The sequence below is a fragment of the Podarcis liolepis genome (assembly GCF_965112155.1).
Source record: "Podarcis liolepis genome assembly, chromosome: 4".
NCBI lineage: Eukaryota > Metazoa > Chordata > Lepidosauria > Squamata > Lacertidae > Podarcis > Podarcis liolepis.
Genome location: NC_139558.1, coordinates 69,711,116 through 69,733,500, shown reverse-complemented (window position 1 = coordinate 69,733,500; position 22,385 = coordinate 69,711,116). Strand labels below are relative to the sequence as shown.

Here is a 22,385-nt window from a genome sequence, read left to right as displayed (position 1 = left end):
TTATTAGCATATCGCCGTAATAAATTTAACTTTCTTAGCATATGTGCCATAAAAAATTTGCTGACTCTGTCTGTAGAACGGGGTCAACTTCCGAAGGCATCTAGGCCCAATGGAAAGTGGCGTGGGGCAGGGGGGCGGGGAGAGGTGTCAGAGACTGTACAAAATTTGCAATTGAAATCTTCCCATTCATTTCATACATTGCTATTTTTCAAATGCAACTCCATGCAGCTTTACTCAAGGCAATTCTTAAATCCGCCACTTTTGCATTTCAGTAGTATGAGGGAATTATCTATCAATTTTCCTCAACATGCAGTGATATTTGTACTCGGCACTTGCTGTGGTGTCACAGTTTTAAGAACATGCAGGATCAGGCCAACAGCCTGTCTAGCCCAGCATCTTGTTCTCAAAGTTGTCATCCAGATGCTTATTGTTGTCATTCAGATGCTTATTGGGAAACCCAAACACAGGACTTGAGCACAACAGCGCTCTCCCCACTCCTGTGGTTCCCAGCGACTGGCAGTCATCCATTCATTTTATTGGTATGCTGCTTTCCCACCAAAATAAAAAAATAAAAATCATGCTCAACAGCAAAGAAAACCAGAAGGCATTTCAAACAAACACTACAAAAGCAATTTCACAGCCATACTGCAAAACCATAACATAGTAACTATTTCATAACGTAGCAAGTATAGTAAAATACAAAAAGGCCACATTTCAATACTATAAATATAACATGATTGCAGTGGTACCTCAGGTTAAGTACTTAATTCGTTCCAGAGCTCCGTTCTAACCTGAAACTGTTCTTAACCTGAAGCACCACTTTAGCTAATGGGGCCTCCTGCTGCCGCCACGCCGCCGGAGCACGATTTCTGTTCTCATCCTGAAGCAAAGTTCTTAACCGGAAGCACTATTTCTGGGTTAGCGGGGTTTGTAACCTGAAGCGTATGTAACCTGAGTTACCACTGTACTTAAACAAAATGCAGCATCCAATAGCAAAAATAAACAAGGAAACTTCACAGTTTCACCTTCGTCCTAGAAACACCCCTTCCGGGATGTTGCTCATTGCCCCTCTCCTGCAGCCATTTGCAAGGCTTCCAAGGCTGAGGGTTGGGCTACCTAGAAAAACCCTCCCATTCAGAGTCACACTGCCTCCAACAGCAGAGCAAGAAATTATTAACAGTTAAAAGTGAAGGTGCAGGTTTCAGGTAGATGTTCAAACCTTCACTGACGATTATCCAAGATCAATCAAGGACATAGGTGGAATCTACGCACATATAAAAACATTTTGAAAATGCTTTTTTAAAGCGTTTTTTAAAAATATGTTGGATTTTCCATAAACCGCACCATTGCCATCTAATGTCACATTGTATATTGCACTTAAAACACACTTTAAACGTTTTATTTGCAGCTGTATAGCTGAGTCGATAGTCTCTTTATCTGAGGAACAATGAAAACAAATTCAAAGTCTAGGATGAATGCAGGCAGGCAGTCACCTATATCCTCCACCCTCTTCCAAATGACAGAAATCCCACCATCTGATTGACATCTGATGCTCCCTTCAACTTCCCCATTCCACTTACTTTAGCATTCTGTAGTACAAGTGATCTCCTCCCTGTTCTTGTTCTCTGAACACAAATCCCAGAAGTGCTTAATTCCATCAGTATTTGGTTTTCTGGGATTTTGAGGATGAGTTTAATTGCAAAAATGGAAGCCTGTTGTGTGCATGGAATGACGGGCACTGGATACAACCCGGTTTTCCCCCCAGGCTATCCAAAATATACCTACATCATTCTTTGTGTACTAAACCCACTGTTGTACGGGGTTTGTTGCGGGATGACTTTTGCATAAGATGCATAACTAGATTTGCTCCACAGATGCCAGAAATTATTTGCTGCGAAGCAAAATCAGAAGTGATGCGCAAAAGCATCCCTTTACAAACAATGCTAGCAACCGCTTAGAGAGCACCTAGCATTAAAACTATTAAGGTTACGGGACAATACCTACCAGCCTTCATATCCATTTCTGCCTTTTGCAGTTCATTTCTAGCAACGTGTTTGAACGAAGATGATATGTATGGATACATCCTGTGAAGACATGAAAAACACAGTCATGGATAAAAGTTATCTGACATGCCATATGAAAGACAAATTGTTATAATAACACAATGAAGTTGACCACTATTATTTCCATTTTGCAGATGGGAATGGCAAGGACTTCCTTGCACAAGTGAGGACAGGGTATGCACAATCCTTGTGCCCTACAGTAAACTGACTTTGCACAGGCCTCAAAAGTGCATGAAATGCTCAAAAAAATCAGTTGTGCCATCCACAACCAATATAGGATTCAGAACCATGATCTACATGGTGACAGAGGCATCATTTGGATTTCCTTTTATCCCAAGGACGGGTGTTCATCCATTAGAATCTATCTGCTAAATTTATTTTAAAAAAATTTTTGGGTGGTATTCACTTGTGTGTTTGTCATCACAAAGTCCTTTCAATTCACAGAAGACTCAGTCATCTGAAAACAGAATGAGTATACTTGCCAAATATGAAGCACCATCCACGGAACTGTTAAACTGTATATTTAAGATCCCTACCTCCTCACTTCATAGGCCCTCTATCACTCAGTGCAGCGAGAACTGGATCAGATCCTATCCGTGCTGGAACTTGTATCAGAACATTCATTCAGCTTGTTAAACCGTACTTCAAATGCATATTACACATTATAAGATTAGGAGTCCATTAAAAAAGGACCTCTATAAGTGGCCTATAATCATTTAGTGGAACCTTTACAGAATTGCCTGAGCAACTTTCACTCAAGTGAAAACATCCACAGAAAAACAAACAACACCTCCCCCCTCCCCACAGTTCGGTGATTATCTTATGTAAAGTGTTCTTTGTTCTGGGTCAAAGTGTTTGGTCACAGCTGATTACCTTTTCCGCAGTCCAGCCTGCCAGTGTGATTTGAACTTGGCTTAGATTACAAATTGCTCCGCCATCAAAGTCAATTTCTCTCCATGGCCAAAAAGAGAGAACAGCTAATGCTTTCAAGCACACTGCTTTGGAAATTTAAATATCTGGCTTTATAAAGGTCTTGGGAAAAGCTGGCTCACCTGGGTCTGTAAAAGCAATGTGGCAAACGCTTGGTTTTTACTTCCTTGGCTTGAATGAATATCTTCATTCGTGGGTCCAAGTACAATATAGCTGTGTAGGCTCTCAGCGACTGCCGTTCTGGAAGGCTGACACAGAAAAGTGTTTAAGGCAGAATAATTTTAGGCTCACAAAGGGAGAACTCTGGTGGATAGAGGAAATTGGGCACGTAATCCACTTGAACAAAAAACAAACAAACTCAAAACATGTTCTCACTTAAGTGCTCTTGAAGCCTTTCAAGGTGCAATACAATTCTTTAGCGTGAAATTAAACCAACTTTCTAAAACTTTTAATGCTGGCGATTCTACCCACCTTCCGGGGAAGAATTTAAACACTGAGTTAAATAGACCCAACTAGAGATAAATGTCTGCTCATTGGTTTGCCGGGAGTCCCATGTCAGCTGCTTTAGTATTTCTCAAGGAAGAGCAGGATATAATTAAAATTTGGCAAATACTATTGTGAATTAGCACATGATCTTTGTGGATATGTTGAATCCTGCACTGTGTTGCTATAGGAAGCATGACCTTACACCTGGGTAAAAACAGAGCCATGTCTTTGTGCTATCTTCACATCAGCACAGCTTCCAAGGAGGGGTTATACAGGCAATGACCTGAAGGTGATGAAGGAATGGTGATTGACTACATGGAATTGGCAGAAATGACGGGCAGAATCCGAGACCAGGGAGAAGAGTTGGTGAAAGAAGACTGGGAGAAATTCAAAGACTACTTACAGAAACATTGTAAAATTAATGAATGTTAGAAGGATGTTGGATAGAAACTAAGCGGTTTCCAGCTGTAATGCTTTAAGAGATATGAAAAAAAAAAGTTTTTACAAATGGGTAAAAGTTTAATGGTAAGGATTTGCTGAACTAACAAAGCGAACTGGAATACAAAGAAGGGAGGTATGAGGAGGTCCGAGGAAATAAGTGTATGGAAGTTATGTTATTGAAAATTAATGTGTGTTTTTAACTGTTTTTTATTTTGTATGTTTATTTTTCTTTTTTTGATATATCTTAAAAACTTTCAATAAATATCTTTTTTTTAAAAATGTACAGGCAATGACCAATTTATGCACATCCAATTGATGAGTGATTACACGCATGGTGCAGAACCTGGAAATGACCTGAAAACGTCACTAAAAGGGTGGAATGGGGGCGGGACAGAATGTTTTACATGAGCCCTGTGAGTGCATGCAGGGATCCGCAATGTAACCCCTGTGTAAATCAAGGATTGCTTGTACAATAAAGATTGTGGTCCCTTAATATGTATACCAGGTTGAGGAATGGAAACGGGGAGAGAGAGAGCATCAAGGCAAGCAGAATGTTACACTGGCCACCCTACATCTAGCCACTGGAGAACCCAGGGGGCACGAGTTGACTGGGCCTTCTTGGCATGCACAGAGGCATCAACACCCCGCTCTCTGTGCACACAAACAGTGAGCTGAATCACATCCATTGTTTGAAGCTTCTTTTAGGATGCAATCCCATGCGCACTTTCCTGGCTGTAAGCTCCACTGAACACAATGGGATTTGCTCCCAAGTTCACAGAGGGACGCGGGTGGCGCTGTGGTCTAAATCACAGAGCCTAGGGCTTGCTTATCAGAAGGTCGGCGGTTAGAATCCCTGCGATGCGGTGAGCTCCTGTTGCTTGGTCCCTGCTCCTGCCAACCTAGCAGTTCGAAAGCACGTCAAAGTGCAAGTAGATAAATAGGTACCACTCCGGTAGGAAGGTAAACGGCGTTTCCGTGCGCTGCTCTGGTTCGCCAGAAGCGGCTTAGTCATGATGGCCGCATGACCTGGAAGCTGTACGCCGGCTTCCTCGGCCAATAAAGGGAGGTGAGCGCCGCAACCCCAGAGTCGTCCGCGACTGGACCTAACGGTCAGGGGTCCCTTTACCTTTACCTTTTACATAAAGATAGGCTTGCACTGCTACTCTCTCTCTTTCTGCTCCTAATCCATTAGAATTTGCCTGTTATGGGGAATACATGGAAGAATTTGGGATTTGAAGTACACCGTTACAAAATTAAAGCAGGTGTTAAATTCCATTCACCAACACATTGTAAGTACATTCTGTGATTTCTAGTGTCCAAGCAAAATGGATTGTTTGCAAGGAGCATCTTCCAAATATATATTTTTATTCATACCCTTTGTCCATTCAACGTATTGTTTGCTTGCTCTGTAAAGAGTCTCTAAGCTACTCACAAAATGTTCACAGCATTAAAGTATAACATAAAATCAGAAAATGACCATGAAACTTACTTCTCAGGTGCCACAGCAAGCAACATATCCTCCTCATCTGTTAGGATATCAAGTTCTGGCTCAAAACTGAGAGTGAGTTTCAGATTGTATATTACCAGCAAGGTTCCTACGTGTGAAGGTTAAAATCCATTACTGAAATATCAGTTTTACAATTCTTATGCCAATTAAAGTAGAAGAGAAGCAACAGTACAGTGGATAATTGCAGTTAAGCAAACTGGGGTCCAGTCGCAAGATTAGACTCCCCCCTCTCCCCAGATTAATATACTGTTAAGAGTTTGGGGAGGTGGAAAGTAGGTTGTAGGCAGAGACCTTTCTAATGCCTAGAATAGCCAAGTCAGTCTGGTAACAGCCTGCTAAATAGGGGAGTACAGTGGTACCTAGGGATGCAAACGGGATCCGTTCCGGAGCCCCGTTTGCATCCTGAAGCAAACGCAACCCGCGTCCGTGCGTGCGCAGGTCGCGTTTTGCCGCTTCCGCACATGCACGTGATGTCATTTTGACCGTCTGCGCATGTGCGAGCAGCAAAACCCAGAAGTAACGCGCTCTGTTACTTCCGGGTAGCTGCGGAGCGCAACCCGAAAATACTTAACTTGAAGCACATGTATCCCAAGGTATAAGGGAACAAAGGAAGTGACAAAGGGATGGGCCCCTCTCCCTCATCTGCCTATTACTTAGAAAGACAAAAGAGAGTTGAGTTATGTGAGATAGAAGCAAAGCTCCAGACTGGAAAGGCAGAGAGAAAGGGAGAGAGCGCCATGCCTGATTTCTGCTGGAAAGACCCTCCTGAGGTGCTGATGCTGTTAGCCCTTTCATCACAGGCTCAGGTTGTATATACAGTGGTATCTCGGGTTACAGATGCTTCAGGTTACAGGCGCTTCAGGTTACAGACTCCACTAACCCAGAAATAGCACCTTGGGTTAAGAACTTTGCTTCAGAACAGAAACCAAGTGTCAGTGGCACAGCGGGCAGAGGGAGGCCCCATTAGCTAAAGCGGTACCTCAGGTTAAGAACAGTTTCAGGTTAAGAATGGACCTCCAGAACGAATTAAGTTCTTAATTAACCCAAGGTACCACTGTATGTGTAAGTAAACCATATATCCTAAAGAGACCACAGTCTCTTCTGTGCCTCATTTCCAAAAGAAACACAAACCCTGGTAAGTACCTGGAACCCCCTGAAATCTTGCACTGAGAGATTGGGGTGGCACGCAACAATACTTTGTCATAAGTCTAGGTGGGATTAAATCGTTTTGGGGGCTCTCCAAACAGACAAGTCTATCAATGGCTAATACTTGTGGTGGCTGTGTACTATCATCAGATCAGAGACGGCATGCCCCTGAATGCCAGTGGCTTGGGAAGAACTGGAGAGAGCCATTGCCCTCATATCTTGATTGTGAGATTCTCGTAGTCATCTGCTTAACTACTGAGGGAACGAGATGGATCTTTTGTCTGATCTAGTAGGGCTCTTATGGAGTCAAGAGAACGCTGCCTTTACTGGGGGGGGGAGGAGGTGGTAGAGAATAATTTGTTTGTATCTCATTCATGTGAGAGGAGCCAACTGATGAACAAAGATCCAAAATTATTCAGGGGAGGGGGGCACCCAGCATAAAACAAAACCCCTGGCACCCATGTTTAGTCCTCAAAACGCTAATTATAATGCATTGGTTAATTAGAACTTTCAGGGATTATAAAGTCACCTGTTTTTCCATAAATGGCATCAAACTGCTTCACCAGTTCAGCATTATTCTTAAAAGGTGAATATTTGTAAAGTATGGACAACTGTGTAGCAAACGTCTCTGGATTGTCTATTATTGGCTCTCTTGTATGACTTGACCATGAAAGAATTGGGACTATAACCTGTAATGGAAAACAATATGAGAGTGGACCCAAATCAGAGATACAGTGGTACCTCGCATTACATACGCTTCAGGTTACATATGCTTCAGGTTACAGATTCCGCTAACCCAGAAATAGTACCTCGGGTTAAGAACTTTGCTTCAGGATGAGAACAGAAATTGTGATCCGGCGGCGCAGTGGCAGCAGGAGGCCCCATTAACTAAAGTGGTGCTTCAGGTTAAGAACAGTTTCAGGTTAAGAACGGACCTCCAGAATGAATTAAGTACTTAACCCGAGGTACCACTGTATTCTCCTTCGCTCACGCCTATCACATCTGAACAGGTAACTTGAGACAGTGATGTTTGCTTCCTTTCTAACTCCCAGTGCCAAAGATGATGGTGCTGATAGTAGTATGAACAGCACACCCCGTATCAAATACCAGCAGCATTTTGAGTTTTATTAATGATGTTCCATTCCAGGAAGTCCCACCCCAGAAGTTCCGGTCCTGATGACATCTTCGGCAAAGCAGGATACAAATATTTAAATGACGAATGAAGACAGACATACCTCACTGAGACCTTCTGTTTCACAAAACGTCTGAGACAAAAGGAGGCATGTCATTGTATTCTCTTCCTTGGTGAATAATATTAAGTCTTTCCCTATGCGCATGGACCCTCTATAGTAAAGATACAGGAAAATACCATTTTTGTAATAGCTGCATTGTCTGGATGTTAACACCTTTAGGGCAATATAGGCAGTAATATAGACGAAGTGGGTGTGCTGAAGGCAGAAAGGGATTTCCCATCAGCTAGCGAGCCTGAGGTTTCTCTTTACTTCCTGTCTGCACTATGGAGGACTAGGAAATACATTGACAATCCATTCCCTTCTAATACGTTTAATGTATCTAATAAAACAGTGCTTCCCAAACCTGGGTCTCCAGCTGTTTTTGGACTACAACTCCCATCATCCCTAGCTAGCAAGACCAGTGGTCAGGGATAATGGGAATTATAGTCTGAAAACAGCTGGACACCCAAGTCTAGGAAACACTGCAATAAAACGTAAATGCGGCAGATAAATTATTGATGAGGCCGAGTCATTGGGACCATGTGACGCCTTTGTTACAGCAGACACAATGGCAACCAGTCTGCTTCCGGTTACAATGCAAAGTGCTGACCTTGAGCACCATCTGGTGGAAAGACGGGGTACAATTTCAATCACAGTAGTATTATTACTGGGGTTGGTTTTTTTGCTACTCTTATGCATATGTTTCCCTTGATGTAAACCACTTTACATCAAGCCATTTTTTTGATGAAAACCAATATGCAAGTCTGTAAGAGCAAATAAACAGGTTCCCTCAATCCCAATACTTAAATATATAATGCAAGCCAAATCACCTTTACGGTCACGATCGTGAAACAGTTTTTCATTCAGCACAAAGTTAACAATTCTGAATCTTGCCATTAAAGGGGTGTCTGTCTGACAAACAAAACCGACAAAGAACAAAGAACTCTTACGATTTAAGCCCGTTGCCATAGCATCCAATCATGTCAGGCCTGTCCCGCTTAGAGGATCTTCCGAAGTGCACAAGATCCACAGTTTTTCCTGCAACAGATTTGTAATAAGGCTTCCCTTTAGGGCCCTCACTAGAATTCAATGTTATTGTTATTTACAGATCAAAGTCAGTCACATTTATTAGCTTGCTTTATTCTCCACAGCAGAAATGTGGAGCCTGTGGACCTTCAAGTGTTTTTGGAGTCCCGTCAGCCCAAGCCAGCATGGCCTATCATCAGGGATAATGGGAGGAGGTGCCATCCTGCAACTTCTGGAGGGCTACAGGTCCACCACTCCCACTTTACAAGCTTTTAAGTTGGTATTTTTGCCCCCGTATTGCACACTGTGAGCTGAGGCTGACAGATTGTAGCTTGCGCAAGGCTGCCTATCAAGCTGGTTGCAGAGGTGAGATTCAAAACCACAACCTGCCGACTCAATGCTCTTAGGTTTGCTTCTTATAGCTCACCGCTACAAATGTATGTGTCAATACTAAGCCTGCACTGTAGGGGGTTGGGATAAATGGCCCTCAAGGTCTCTTCCAACTCCACAATTCTAGGGTTCAAAGTATACTTCTGAACAACTGAACCTCCAGCACAAGATCTCTGCTGTTAGCAATAGTCAGTCACGGCCTCCTCCACCTCCCAAGGCAAAGCTTGCTGGAGAAGGAGGGATGGCATAGCTGTCAGTGGATAAACGTAACATCCAAACTGTGTGTTGTAGTTTAGTAGTAGTAGTAATTTTATTATTTGTACCCCACCCATCTGGCTGGGGTTCTGGCAGAATATAAAAGATGCCTTCTGACATCTTCTAAAAATTGTGCAGTTCTTTATCTCCTTGACATCTGATGGGAGGGCATTCCACAGGGAGGGCGCTACCGCCGAAAAGGCCCTCTGCCTGGTTTAGGTGCAAATATGCTATGCTATTAACTGAAGAATGTTCATAGTTTGCACTACAGTAACAATTTGATGGGAGAACATGGTCCCTTTCTCAACAGATGTAAAGACTACATTTTACCCCCTTTTGAACTTGTGAAAATGGTTGCTATGGCGTGCAGCGTGGGAAATAGCTGTTATAAATTTGACTGATAGTTCCTGGATCTATAATATACAGCTGTTTCAGCTGAGGGGGCCTTGACGGATGTGGCTTCTCCTATTCCTGCCGACGGATGTGGTTTTAAAGTGTGCACTATCTGACTATGATTGCTGTGAGATTTGCTGCTGGTCCTCTGTGATTTTTGTTCTATGGTTGAATTTCATTTTTTTGCCACAGGGCAGCTGGCCTCCCTCTCTCTGTGGTGGTTTCTCTCAGGCTTCAGAATGATGGGGTGGTACAGTTGAAGGATGAAAAAATGTTAACCTGCAGACCTGTGGTGATCTGATAAATAAGAGTGGGAAATTCAGAAGTAGTTTAAGCATCTTTTGTGTGAAATGCTCCACGGTGTTTCGACAAGAAAACTCCTGAGCTGTGTACACACCATACATTGAAAGCAAAGGACTCCCCCTCCTTTCCGCCAAAAAACATTGGGAACTGTAGAGTTTAAGGGTGCTGGGAAATGTAGTTCTGTAGGGGGTAAATCACAGTTTCCTGGATTCTTTGAGGGAAGCTATGTGCTTTTGGAGAAAAGAACATAGCTTCCCTAAAAGAATCTTGGGAGAAATGCAATGACAAACCTAGACAGTATCTTAAAAAGCAGAGACATCACCTCACCAACAAAGGTCCGTATAGTTAAAGCTATGGTTTTCCCAGTAGTGATTTATGGAAGTGAGAGCTGGACCATAAAGAAGGCTGATAGCCAAATAATTGATGCTTTTGAATTATGGTGCTGGAGGAGACTCTTGAGAGTCCCATGGACTGCAAGAAGATCAAACCTATCCATTCTTAAGGAAATCGGCCCTGAGTGCTCACTGGAAGGACAGATCCTGAAGCTGAGGCTCCAATACCTTGGCCACCTCATGAGAAGAGAAGACTCGCTGGAAAAGACCCTGATGTTGGGAAAGATAGAGGGCACAAGGAGAAGGGGACGACAGAGGACGCGATGGTTGGACAGTGTTCTCGAAGTTACCAGCATGAGTTTGACCAAACTGCGGGAGGCAGTGGAAGACAGGAGTGCCTGGTGTGCTCTGGTCCATGGGGTCACGGAGAGTCGGACACGACTAAACGACTAAACAAGAACGTGCTTTAAACGTATGGTGCGTACAGCACTAATCTTCCTTCTCCTACCGCCAGTTAAAGAGAACAAATGTTGGGGATCCTGCAATCTTCCATTCTGTGGACTTGACCAGGCCAGTGTAGACGTCGTTGGGACAGGAGTGCGAACATGCTGGGAATGTGGGCTTGGGAGAGCACATCTTTGAAACCCTGTCCTGCCATGTGATACCCAAAATCTTCCTGACAGCACGTGGAAGGCACTGATGGTTGTAAGTTGCCCACGACTCATTTCCATAATGCAGCATGCTCAGCACAAAAGCCTGGTAGACCTTCATCTTGTTAGCATTGCATTTCCCCATACCTTTTGGAGAGGCAAGTCACAGCCATATCTGCCTTGCCAATATGCTTATCCAGCTCAGCATTGATGGAGAAGCTGCTGGTTGTGGTGGAACCAAAGTAGACAAAATTGCCTACCACTTAATGATGGCTTTCCCCCTATGTTTTTAGCTGCTTCTATGTTAGCTGTAAGCTACCTTGAGTCCCTCTCAGGGGAAAAGGCAAGGTGTAAATGAAAATGAAATAAGATGAACAGAGCAACAATCTCCAGATGCCTCAGTCCTGTATACTTGAAAGAGTGTCTCCACCCCCATCATCCACCGCTGAGGACCTTCTGGCAGTTCCTGCCCTATGAGAAGTGAGGTTACAGGGTACCAGGCAGAGGGCCTTCTCGGTAGTGGCACCTGCCCTGTGGAACGCCCTCCCAGCAGATGTCAAGGCAATAAACAACTATTTTACTTTTAAAAGACAACTGAAGGTGGCCCTGTTTAGGGACATTTAGGGAAGTTTTTAATGTCTGACGCTGTATTGTTTTTATTATTCGGTTGGAAGCTGCCCAGAGTGGCTGGGGAAACCCAGCCAGATGGGCAAGGTATAAATAATAAATTATTATTTTATTATTATTATGACTGACGTTTTTCAGTCCTGTTAACAGTGTGGCCTGCGTAAATAAGGAGACACAACGTCACATCCATCAAAGGGAAAGGAAATCTTCAAACTTTCCACTCAAGCTTGGAGCACCTGTTTGTCAAAGCCTGAAAACAGAACCACCGTCTCCTCATCCTTAGGCAGCTAAAAATACCAACCTCCACCCTTGTTTGCAGCTGCTTCAAGCGGCTTTTTACGCAACGAACCAGCCCCACCTGCTGCTCACCACTGCAAGTACAAAGTCGCCCCTCTTCCTTTCGCGCTGGAAGTTTGCACGCCAAGTTTCAAAGAATTAATTTGGCACAGAGGGGATTCTCAGAACCCCTGAGACCCACGTTCTGGGAACAGTCTATTTCAGGCGTTGGTTAACCTAAGCTGCAGGAGGCAGACGTCGTGTTATCTCCTTGGCACCAGCTCCAAGCAGCCATGATCCCTTCTTACTGATTAAGCTGTTTGTACTTAACGACACCAGAGGGGGAGAAAACAGTTGACTCCTGGCAAAAGGAAGCCACCAGGCAAACAAAAAGAGAATTGGGCTTATTGACTTTCACCACTTGGAAACCTATCTCCACGTGGAGCAGATGTGAAAAGCTAAAACGACAAGCGGTTATTTAGGGCAGGTGAATGGGGGCTTTTGCATTGCTTGTGGGACTACTGCCAGCATATGACACCTTGCTCGCAGGTTTGCACCGGCTGCCAATCTGGTCCCAGCCCAAGTTCAAGGCTTCGGTACTAATGTACAAGCACCTATACAGCTCAGGAACAGGACTGCCTTATCCCTTATAGTCCCCGTAGGTGAAATCCTCAAAGTATCAGAAGGCCACTCGGAGCAGGCCTCTGTGTTCGGGATCAGCCTCCATGTCAAGATACAGTAGGTGCTCACTAGCTGTTTTGACAAGCTTTCCCAACTGGATGATTGGGAAAACAACACAGGGCGGAAGGGATAAGGATTGCCTCTCCGAGTTTAACAGCCCAGACCAATTCAGTGCCTTCCACTCCACCCTTGTGTCTTTGCCTCTAAGCTTTAAGAAAGACTTTGAGTGCCTCCTCCACCACCCTGCTTGGTGATGCTGAGGACTGAACCTGTGACCTTCTACATTTGAAAAACATGCTCTGGCATGAGGCTACTGGTTCTATTTTAAACCGCGCCAAACCAGTCCCATGTGATCGCATCCTCAAGATCGTGCCAAAATCTGTCCTGCAGATTCTCCAAGACTTTCTTCACTTGAAAAAGAGGATTCCATTTCCCTGCCTCATTCCCAGGCACTTGATGATTTCTTTAGAACTGTGGATGAGCTTATTTTATTAGTGTGAGGCGGTTAAGGGCGGTGGGTGTTTTCTTCCTCATCCAGTAAACAGATCTCCAGCACTCTGCAGTCTCCCTGCCCATGGCTGCCCATGCTTCCTGACCTGAAACTTCCTCACCACCACAGGAGGAGGTGTCTCATGATGTCTACCTTCCCCTTGGCTTTGATGAAAACACTAGCACCCAGAAAGTCTAAAGAGTACAGGCCACTGGTGAGAATTGAAAATTGAAAGGAAGGGCACTCGCAAACAACCCCCTAGCCACCTTAGAAGTAAGGTGAAAGCGTCAAAAACCCTGCACTCTACTCATGTGAATTTCACCAAAATTCTCTGCTTGGATAATTTCTGAAGGCAATTTCTCTCCAAGTTAACTGATGGAGAAGGGTTGGGGGGAAAAACACAGGAGAAATTTCTGGCTCAGTGCTAGTAACGCTAGTAGTTTCTCTTGAGCTGTCCTGTACACAAATACTCCAATAAAAATAGTTCTTTGGAACTAATATAAACTTATTTGAAAAATTTCTGACCCAATAACAGTATATATAACACCAGCAGGAGACCATTAAGCATGGCACATATCGGGTCCATTGCCAATGCCTGGACATTTGAGGACAGAACTGGTACCGAGATTAGTTGCATGGCTTGGTTCCTTCACATGTATGGGTCTTCATATATGAATCGCAGGGAGTTGGACCAGATGAACCTTGGGGTCTCTTCCAATTCTATTGTTCAAGTACTGGAGTTTATTGCATTTATATTTTACTCTTCCTGCAAGCCAGCATACAGGGCTCTTCCCTGTTTTATCCTCACAACAATCCTGTGAAGTAGGCTAAGAGTGTACGTGTGGCCCAGTGAGTTTTGTGGCTGTGTGTGGCTTTGAATATGGGCCTCCTGAGCCCTAGAATGACACTGTCCTAGCACCCAAACACTCAGTTAAACAAATACAGGAGTATTAACTCACGAGGAGTCATGCCACATCCATTGTCCAAAAGGCACAGCATAAATCCTCCTTGCAGGTCCTCATTATTCACTGCAAAACAAAGTATAGAAAAAAAGGAAACAGCTCTTAATAAATATTTGGAAACCATACATTGGTAAGAAGGTTTGTAGAAGAACAAACAACCATTAGGTCAAAAAAGAAAATTCCCGTAATGGGAAGAAAATAAACAAACAGTTGCCCAATGAGGACCGAAAGTCCTCCGTGGGCATGGAATAGTCACTGTTGATGGGAAGAGGTGGTTAAAAAGTGGGGGTGGGGAGGAGAATTGTATGATTTCCTTGGAAGGGAGCATGGCCAGCTGGCTGGAACTTTGAACAGGGGGCATTCTTCATTGCAACACTTCTTTGCCAGTTCCACCAAGTTGGCCAACCATTCCTTCACCTTCTCAGTCGAAAGGATATTTGTTGGCTTTAAAAGAGGATTAGAGGACAAGGCCATCAGCAACTACTAGCCATGATGGCTGTTCCACCTGTCAGAGGGATTATGCCTCTGAATATCAGCTGAGGAAACTGCAGGAGAGGAAGAGTGCTGCTGACCTCAAGCCCAGTTCCCACAGGTCTGGACTAGTCCATCTAGTTCACAGGATGCTAGACTAGATGAGCCATTGGCCTGATCCAGCACGTTTTTCTTACATTCTTAAAGTAGAAACATCTCCCCCACCTTTTGGTCTAAGTTTGCAAGTAAAGCATCTGTTGGTGGTGTCATTTCAAGGCCCCTAAACAAATGGACCAAGTTTAGCAGACTGCTCTCCCGTAGATTTCTTTGGAAGGCATTTCGAACAAACTGAACGGAGACTGCTTTTAGGGTCCTCAAGATTGCAGTGCATAATTGTAATCCTGGGCACGCCTGGTTACTAAGCAGCGAGTCCCATTAAACTAACGAGGATAAGTTAACTTGCTGCAAGGGGATCAGGCTGCAACAGGACTTCCTCAGATAGAGCTAATGGACAGTGGACCATGATGTCAATTAGTGAAGCCAATGGCCATGGGAGATTTGTATTAATTAGCATGCATGGAATTAGGCCAGAGCCACGATTTATTTCTTTTAAAGGGGTTTCCTTTACAGAGTTATGTGCGCACGACTTGGCCTTTAACTATGTCAACTGGTTAACTGTCATACAAGACAAAAACGTTTGAGATTCCCCCTCCCCCGATATATTTCTCAGCAGGAAAATCATGCCAAAAGGTCAAAATTATATTCATGTCAGAGACATGTAGAATCTGTCAAATAGTACATTTTGGCACAGAAGCAAATGTGCAAACTTTAATGCTATGCTGTTTATACTGTAATTATTTGTATGGTTTTAATATATTTTTATTTGTATTCCATCAATGTTTAATTGTTTTTACATAACTGGGTTTTTTTTCTGAGTCCCTGTCATGGAAAGGCAGTATTTAAATAAATATATCCTCACCATCTTATGAAGCAATTTCTTCTCAACAAAACAGATACAGTGGTACCTCGGGTTAAGTACTTAATTCATTCTGGAGGTCCGTACTTAACCTGAAACTTTTCTTAACCTGAAGCACCACTTTAGCTAATGGGGCCTCCTGCTGCTGCCGCACCACCGGAGCACGATTTCTGTTCTCATCCTGAAACAAAGTTCTTAACCTGAAGCACTATTTCTGGGTTAGCGGAGTCTGTAACCTGAAGTGTATGTAACCCGAGGTACCACTGTAATGTGATCAAACTAAGAAGCATTCAGAAACAGCACCCCCATTTAGACATCTTACCTGTATATATGTCAAGTCTGGTGGCATCCGCATCTCTGGAAATATTGTTTAAATATTGTTAAAAAAGTTTTAAATGAAAACATTAGCGCAAGTAGATACACGGAAAGCAATTTCATTCTATTACTGAACAGTGTCTATGCTAGTTGGAAACACAAAAACACTCTGATCAAAACTGCACTTACTTAAATCACATGAAATCACTTGAATGCTACTGTACATATTCTGTGCCAGTGGTTTTAATTATATTGTATGCCACCTTGGGCTCCCAATGGGGAGGAAAGACAGTATAGATATAAAATCAAATAAAAAAATATAATGCAATAACAGCTCACTTCAATGCAGCATCTATGTATGGAAAAAGGAATATAAATAAATTTAACTAAATCAGTGGACATAATTTAATTGTTTTTATATCAGACTTCTAAAGTAGTATTGTGCAAAGCTAACAGTCTCGAATGAAGTTGTAAAATATGAAGCTGATCCAAAGGAAAGCGTTAAAGCAGTAGAATGCAAGTCATCCTGAAATTATCAATATACCATCCCAGACTGCCAGTGAGAAGATACTAACTGTGATCCAATAATAGGATTGCCTGGGCTTGAAATCCCAAGGGAGGCAACAAACCCAGAGAGGAAGCAGTAGAAGGTGAATTTCACAAATTGTTTTTAAATAACCAACCACTTTCAGAGGGTGGAAGAAACAAATCCTTTAACTAAGCCTCAAGACCAGGGGTCAACAAACTTTTTCAGCAGGGGGCCAGTCCACTGTCCCTCAGACCTTGGGGGGGGGCAGACTATATTTTGAAAATAAAAATAAAAATGAATTCCTATGCCCCACAAATAACCCAGAGAAGCATTTTAAATAAAAGCACACATTCTACTCTTGTAAAAGCACGCTGATTCCCAGACCGTCCGCGGGCCGGATTTTTAAGGCAATTGGGCTGTATCCAGCCCCTGGGCTTTAGTTTGCCTACCCATGCTCAAGACTCAATCTGCTAGGGGTCTAAGCTTCCTGGTAAAGCTGCTTGGAAGGAGTGCAATGATGCCACAATTGCAGAAGTCTTGTCCCTGTGAGCACCTTGGCCAATAAGACTCCAGCTTCCCAGGCTGAAGTGCTTCCAGATGAGTGTTCCCCACAGGATCAATGTTGTTCATACATGCACTTCCCCCCCTCCCCAGTGTCCACAGAACGTCTTCCGACCAAAAAGTCAGAAAAGTATTCCGCACGCCCTCCTTTAATCCAAATTTACTCTTTCCAAGGAAAATCAGGATGCTATCCAGACTATTGCTATTTTGGGGTGGGGTTCTATCACACAACGGGAAGTTCAAGTTGCACTACTGCAGTTGATTGGGACATCTTGTGCATCCCCCCAAAATTCCAGAAATTTTGCACTGGGCAATTGATGAGGAAAATGCTCTGGGGAGTGTGGACTAACACATGCTTCAGTCAACGTCATCTAACCTCTCCACAAACCGATCAGGAAGAAAGCTACATAAACAGGTCACCTGGAAGTGCCCTCTGATAAAAGGAACCACCTGCTACCAATTACACATTTGTTATAACCTGCCCTGTGATTTTAAGCCCATTTGGAAGCAACAGTAGTTGGCCATCCCAGCCACAGAGGATAATGTTGCTTGATTCTGTGGATAAGCCCAAATCCGAAGAAAAGAATTGTGCGGCAGGAGAAATAAGCCTTCGTATACAACACTGAATAAGGAAGGAGTATTCCAAAGCCATTTCCTACATTTGAGAAAGATTTAAAATCTGACAGCTGCCTTCTTGCGCCAAGTAGAACAGAACAAAACACATCTATTTCCACACCTAGCATGACACACTCTCTCAAGCCCCAAGTACAGTAAGCAGCATAAAATTTAGTTCCTAAAAGTAGTACTTACCGGGAATTGTCAATCAGTTCAGCGATGGCTCCAAATAAAAAGTTGTGTGTTGTGCTAGAAAGAAGCATTAAGGGAGTTTTAGAAGAGAGAACCTGGAACAGCAACAAATCGAACACTTAAGTGCTATTTGGCATGCAGGAGAACAAAGCACCTCCTCTTCAAAATGTGGAAATGTCAAACTGAGGGCAGGGGAGAGTATGCTTGAATGGGGGTTCCTTCTACCTTGACACTTGAAGCACAACTGGAAGGTGCGCATGCAAAAGGTAGCAGTAATTCTTCTTCCTGAGCAGGTCGCACGATAACAGGAGACTGCAGTCCTTACGCAGCCCAGTCCTATGGATATTTACTCAGAGGTTCGATAGGACTTCACATTCAAGCAAGTGTGACTTGAGTCTTAATCCAATCTTTACTCAAGAGATAAACGCCACTTAATTCAATAAGACTGACCCCCCAGATAAAAAGTACAGACAGGATTGTGCTGCGAGAGTGTTACTGCCAGATATATCTATATATTATATTTTGACAACGGGTGACTGCAATGTAACAGGTTTGTTGTAGCACAAACTCTCGCAGACTGCATATCATTTTGTCAGTTTCATGAAGGGGCTCTTGTTTCCCATACAGATTTGCCCAGGTTTTACACACTGCCAAGCAGGCCTCGCTCTCTGGGCCATTGCAGCCTGCATGTCACAGCTTCCTCTTGTTTGGGAAACCTGACTCCACAGTGCTCCCAATGTTTGTAAGTGTATTCAGCTGAATGTGCTTACAATTCTCCTTCTGACCTTCCTGCCCTGCTCAATATAGGAAGTCTGTGGTGGGAGTGGGAAGCGAAACACCTCCCAGACAGTGAACGTCATAACGCCTGAAGAGGGCTGCAGAAATAGCTGGGCGGAAATCAACTCTGTGGTTGTGTCTGGAGTCACCAAAACAAATGTCTGCACACAAGCGACAAGGAAAAAATTGAATTCAAATGGCAGGCCATTACAAATTTGGCCTGCAACCGAAGTTGTGCAAATAACTCCCCTTTTCAACAAGTTTCAAGGAGGCAGAAAGAACACAGAAACACTGGAAGCTGCCTTGTAATGTATTGGATCAGTGATGCAGCTAGTTCTGTATTGTCTATACTGATTGACAGTGACTCTCCAAAGTTTCATCCTGGAGACATTCCCAGCCCTACCAGGAGATGCCAGGGATTGCATCTGGGACTTCTGCATGCAAAGCATGTGTCCTGCCACTGAGCTATAGGGCCCTTTCCAAAAGAAAGACAGAGACTTAGGACCCGGTGTGGCATGTTAGCATTTGCAGTACTAATTTCCACGTAAAGATGAACATTCAGGCCACGTTTCAGTGGGGAGGGGGAAATTTGGCTCTTGCTGCCAGAGCTTAGTCTGAGCTATGGGTGCAACAAGCTTTTCTGGGCCCAGCACACTGCATGTTGTGGACTGGGCCTTCCACCCCAACCACAATATATTGACAAAAACTGCTACATAGTTACCGAACTGCATCAAAATTATTTTGAACAAATTAAACCATTGAAAACAAATTTGATTAACGGAAGCCTCTAAATGTAACTTTGTGGCCCATGAAAAAGGCTGAAGATATAAACAGGAAATAATAACATGTAGTTACTGCACTGGGAGCTGTAAAACAGCCACGGCCATCCCCCCCCCCAACATTATGACGACCTGCATATAAATGCTACTGATAGGCAGAAGCCTTGCTCAGGGTGGCATTTTCTTAAGCCAGCCCTGCCCGAACACTTTAATATATATATAAAACACATGTCAGCACCGTGAACTTGGCTTGCCTCGATTGGGATAATCAATAAATAATGGTTATGAACCTCATATCACAGGAGGTATTTGTGGGGTGCTGTTGTACCTCTTCAGGGGCACCAATGTGTAACATCAGATTCGATTTTAATTGGTTCTGAAATGACCGCATGTGGGATTTTTTTTATTCTGCTTGGTGGGAACTGCTCTTTGCTGTGGAAAAATAAATCCATCCTTAGTCTTTCCCTGCATGGGTGCTGTATATATTGAACAAGAACAAAGAGCCACATGGCCCCATAAAAACTAACGTATTTATAGCAGAAGCTACAGCAGAGGGAATTTATTTTATGAGTCATCTTGTAATGCAATAAATAAAGACACAGAACTTCAGTGCAATAAATGTGTTGATCTTTAAGGTGCTGCAAGACAGGGTCTTTGGCTATGTATACCCCAGTGGCTTAAAACACAGTGAGGTCCCCCCCCCCAACTGTGTTCCTTGCACATTGGCTGAACACACCACAGAGAAGACAAGGATGCCATCACCTGATATATGTTCCATTCCGTTTTCCCATGTGTGTAACTCCCCTGAACTCCTATTAACAAAGCTGTCATGTGTGCATGTGCAACAGCTGCCTCAAATGTCCACACTTCATCTTAGTTGTGAAGTGCACAAGACTTACATTTTCAAATCAGACAGAAGCTGGTTTGAGGGGAAACGCCCCAAACAGCAGCATTTCTCAAAGAACTAGAAGATAGATATGGACTATGGCAGATGTCATGTGTCCGCCACTATGGGACTGTGCTGGAACCAGAATAAATGGTAATGTATACACACTGCCTTTATTTTCCTTGCTCTAGTATGTTAACGGTGCAATCCTATAGGTGTCTATTCAGAACAAATTCCCCCTGAATTCAACAGGACTTGCTCCCAAGAATGTTTGGGCATGTGTATAGGACTGCAGCCTGCTACACCTGACAAAATCTTTGGACCGGTGACTCCTATTATGAGCTCACCTCTACTGGACAAAGAGGGCTGGGAAGAGGGAAAGGACGTTGCCTTGGGAGTTTGGAAACTACTATTTTCAACAAGGGGAATTCGTATTCGGGGAGGCACAAGCAGCTTACCCGTCACCGAGTTGCAATTCCCAGCAACATTTAACGAACCACAGTGCCCAGAATTCTTTGGAGGAAATAATGTGCTTTTGAATGTGCTTTAAAGGTACAACATGGTGGACACATGGCCTCTGGGACCCTGTACATGCTTACGTGCGTGAAACCTCCACTGATATACTCAACTGCAATTTATTTATGAGCAGGACTGGGCTGCAATTTTGTTCTAAAGGAGGATATGCAGCCACTGGGACTTTGGGCAAGGTGAAACGGGGTGTAGAAGTTACTGCAGGGCCTTTCCAGGATCCTTACCCTCTATGTTGCCTTTACTGTGGGCACCCTCTTCACAATTCTTCTGCTTCACTTCTTCATATGCTCTTGGGAGCAAATCAGGGGATTCTGCTCCCTAATGAGCCTGCTTCAGAGTCAGACCGGCTGGCTGCGCCCATTTACTTGGAAGCAAAAATGGGGCTCAGGATGGCTTTTCTTCTCAGTCAAAGCCTAGGAAAAGGGACTGCACTCCGGAAGTTGTGACAACGCTCATAACTCCTGACAACTGGGTGGGCTGGCTGAGGCTCATGGGAGCTTCGGCCTAACAACATCTGGGTGGCCACAGGTTCCCCAACCTCTGGCCTAGGATTTGGCTGCATGCTTCACCCAGTTGCACCTTCCCCTCTTCCTAAGAGCTCTCACATGGTCTTCTCGAAACACAGCGAGCCGGGTGGCAAGGCAGGTCCAAGCAGACACACACAGAGCTCCAGAGAGCCCCCTTAGTGGCTCAAATGTCTTTTAAAAACTTGGCTGGGATCCACAAGACTTTCCCTTCTCAGGGGAAGGAGGGTAGCTCAGTGGTAGAGCATTTGCCTTGCATGAATAAGGTCCGCAGGCTCAATCCCTGGCGTCTGCAGGTAGAGTTGGGAGAAATGCCACCAAATCCTACACAGGTGTGTTAAATGCTGAGCTAGGTAGACTAGTGCTCTGACTTGGTATGCTGCTTCCAGAACATTTAGATGTACGGTAATCACTGGTTGTTGTTTTTTTCTTTAAAAAAAATGTTTATGGGTACTCTCATTTTCCAACTCAAACTGAAATACTGCCCCTCAATGAGGCCAAACTTAGATTCACAAAATGTTTAGGGGTATGCGTCCCCCCCAAAAAAAAGCACTGGGTGTAATAAAACAGAGGGGTAAGATAGTAAGGTGTTTCTTGCTCATGAAGAAGAAAACTCTCTTTCCCATTCTTCTAAGTGCTCAAAATGCTTTGCACAGAGGATTTATAAAACAAACACTGAATTTAGCCAAAGTCTCTAGGGCACACTACACCACCTATGCTTTTTATTTTTGGAGCATCAAGTTGGTATTGCCTCATTATTATTTTTAAGTGTGCTTTCCTTTTACTTTTCCTTGACCCAACCCTCATTTCAGTATGGAAGAAGTTTCAGTGCCAAAAAATACACGTCATTCCTGCCATTTAGAACACGCATCCCACCTGGGAAAGGCGGAGGCCTTTCCAAATGATCTCCTCTACCCTTTTAGAGAGTTTTTTTCACTCTTCCTTTTTGTTTTTTGGACCTATTGTTTAGAAGCATGTCCTGCTATAGGAAATGCAAAATTCCTTTGCAGCTGCTGGACCACCCCCCTCCTGTCCGCCC

At 43.8% G+C, this 22,385-nt stretch overlaps 1 protein-coding gene across 3 annotated transcripts in view; it reads right to left on the bottom strand.

Moving 5' to 3' along the window:
* Positions 1-22,385, bottom strand: part of MORC1 (MORC family CW-type zinc finger 1) — a 57,052-nt gene that overhangs the window by 34,452 nt on the left and 215 nt on the right. For 2 of the 3 annotated variants that reach the window (XM_083498583.1, XM_083498584.1), the window contains exons 2-10: positions 17,853-17,906; positions 15,960-15,994; positions 14,188-14,256; positions 8,756-8,843; positions 7,809-7,917; positions 7,103-7,262; positions 5,410-5,515; positions 3,116-3,241; positions 2,005-2,084 (exon numbers count right to left, since the gene is read on the bottom strand). In XM_083498583.1, the coding sequence (XP_083354709.1) occupies positions 2,005-2,084; positions 3,116-3,241; positions 5,410-5,515; positions 7,103-7,262; positions 7,809-7,917; positions 8,756-8,843; positions 14,188-14,256; positions 15,960-15,994; positions 17,853-17,906 (827 nt within the window). The remainder of the gene's footprint in view (positions 1-2,004; positions 2,085-3,115; positions 3,242-5,409; positions 5,516-7,102; positions 7,263-7,808; positions 7,918-8,755; positions 8,844-14,187; positions 14,257-15,959; positions 15,995-17,852; positions 17,907-22,385) is intronic. The other variant, XM_083498585.1, reaches the window with a different exon arrangement.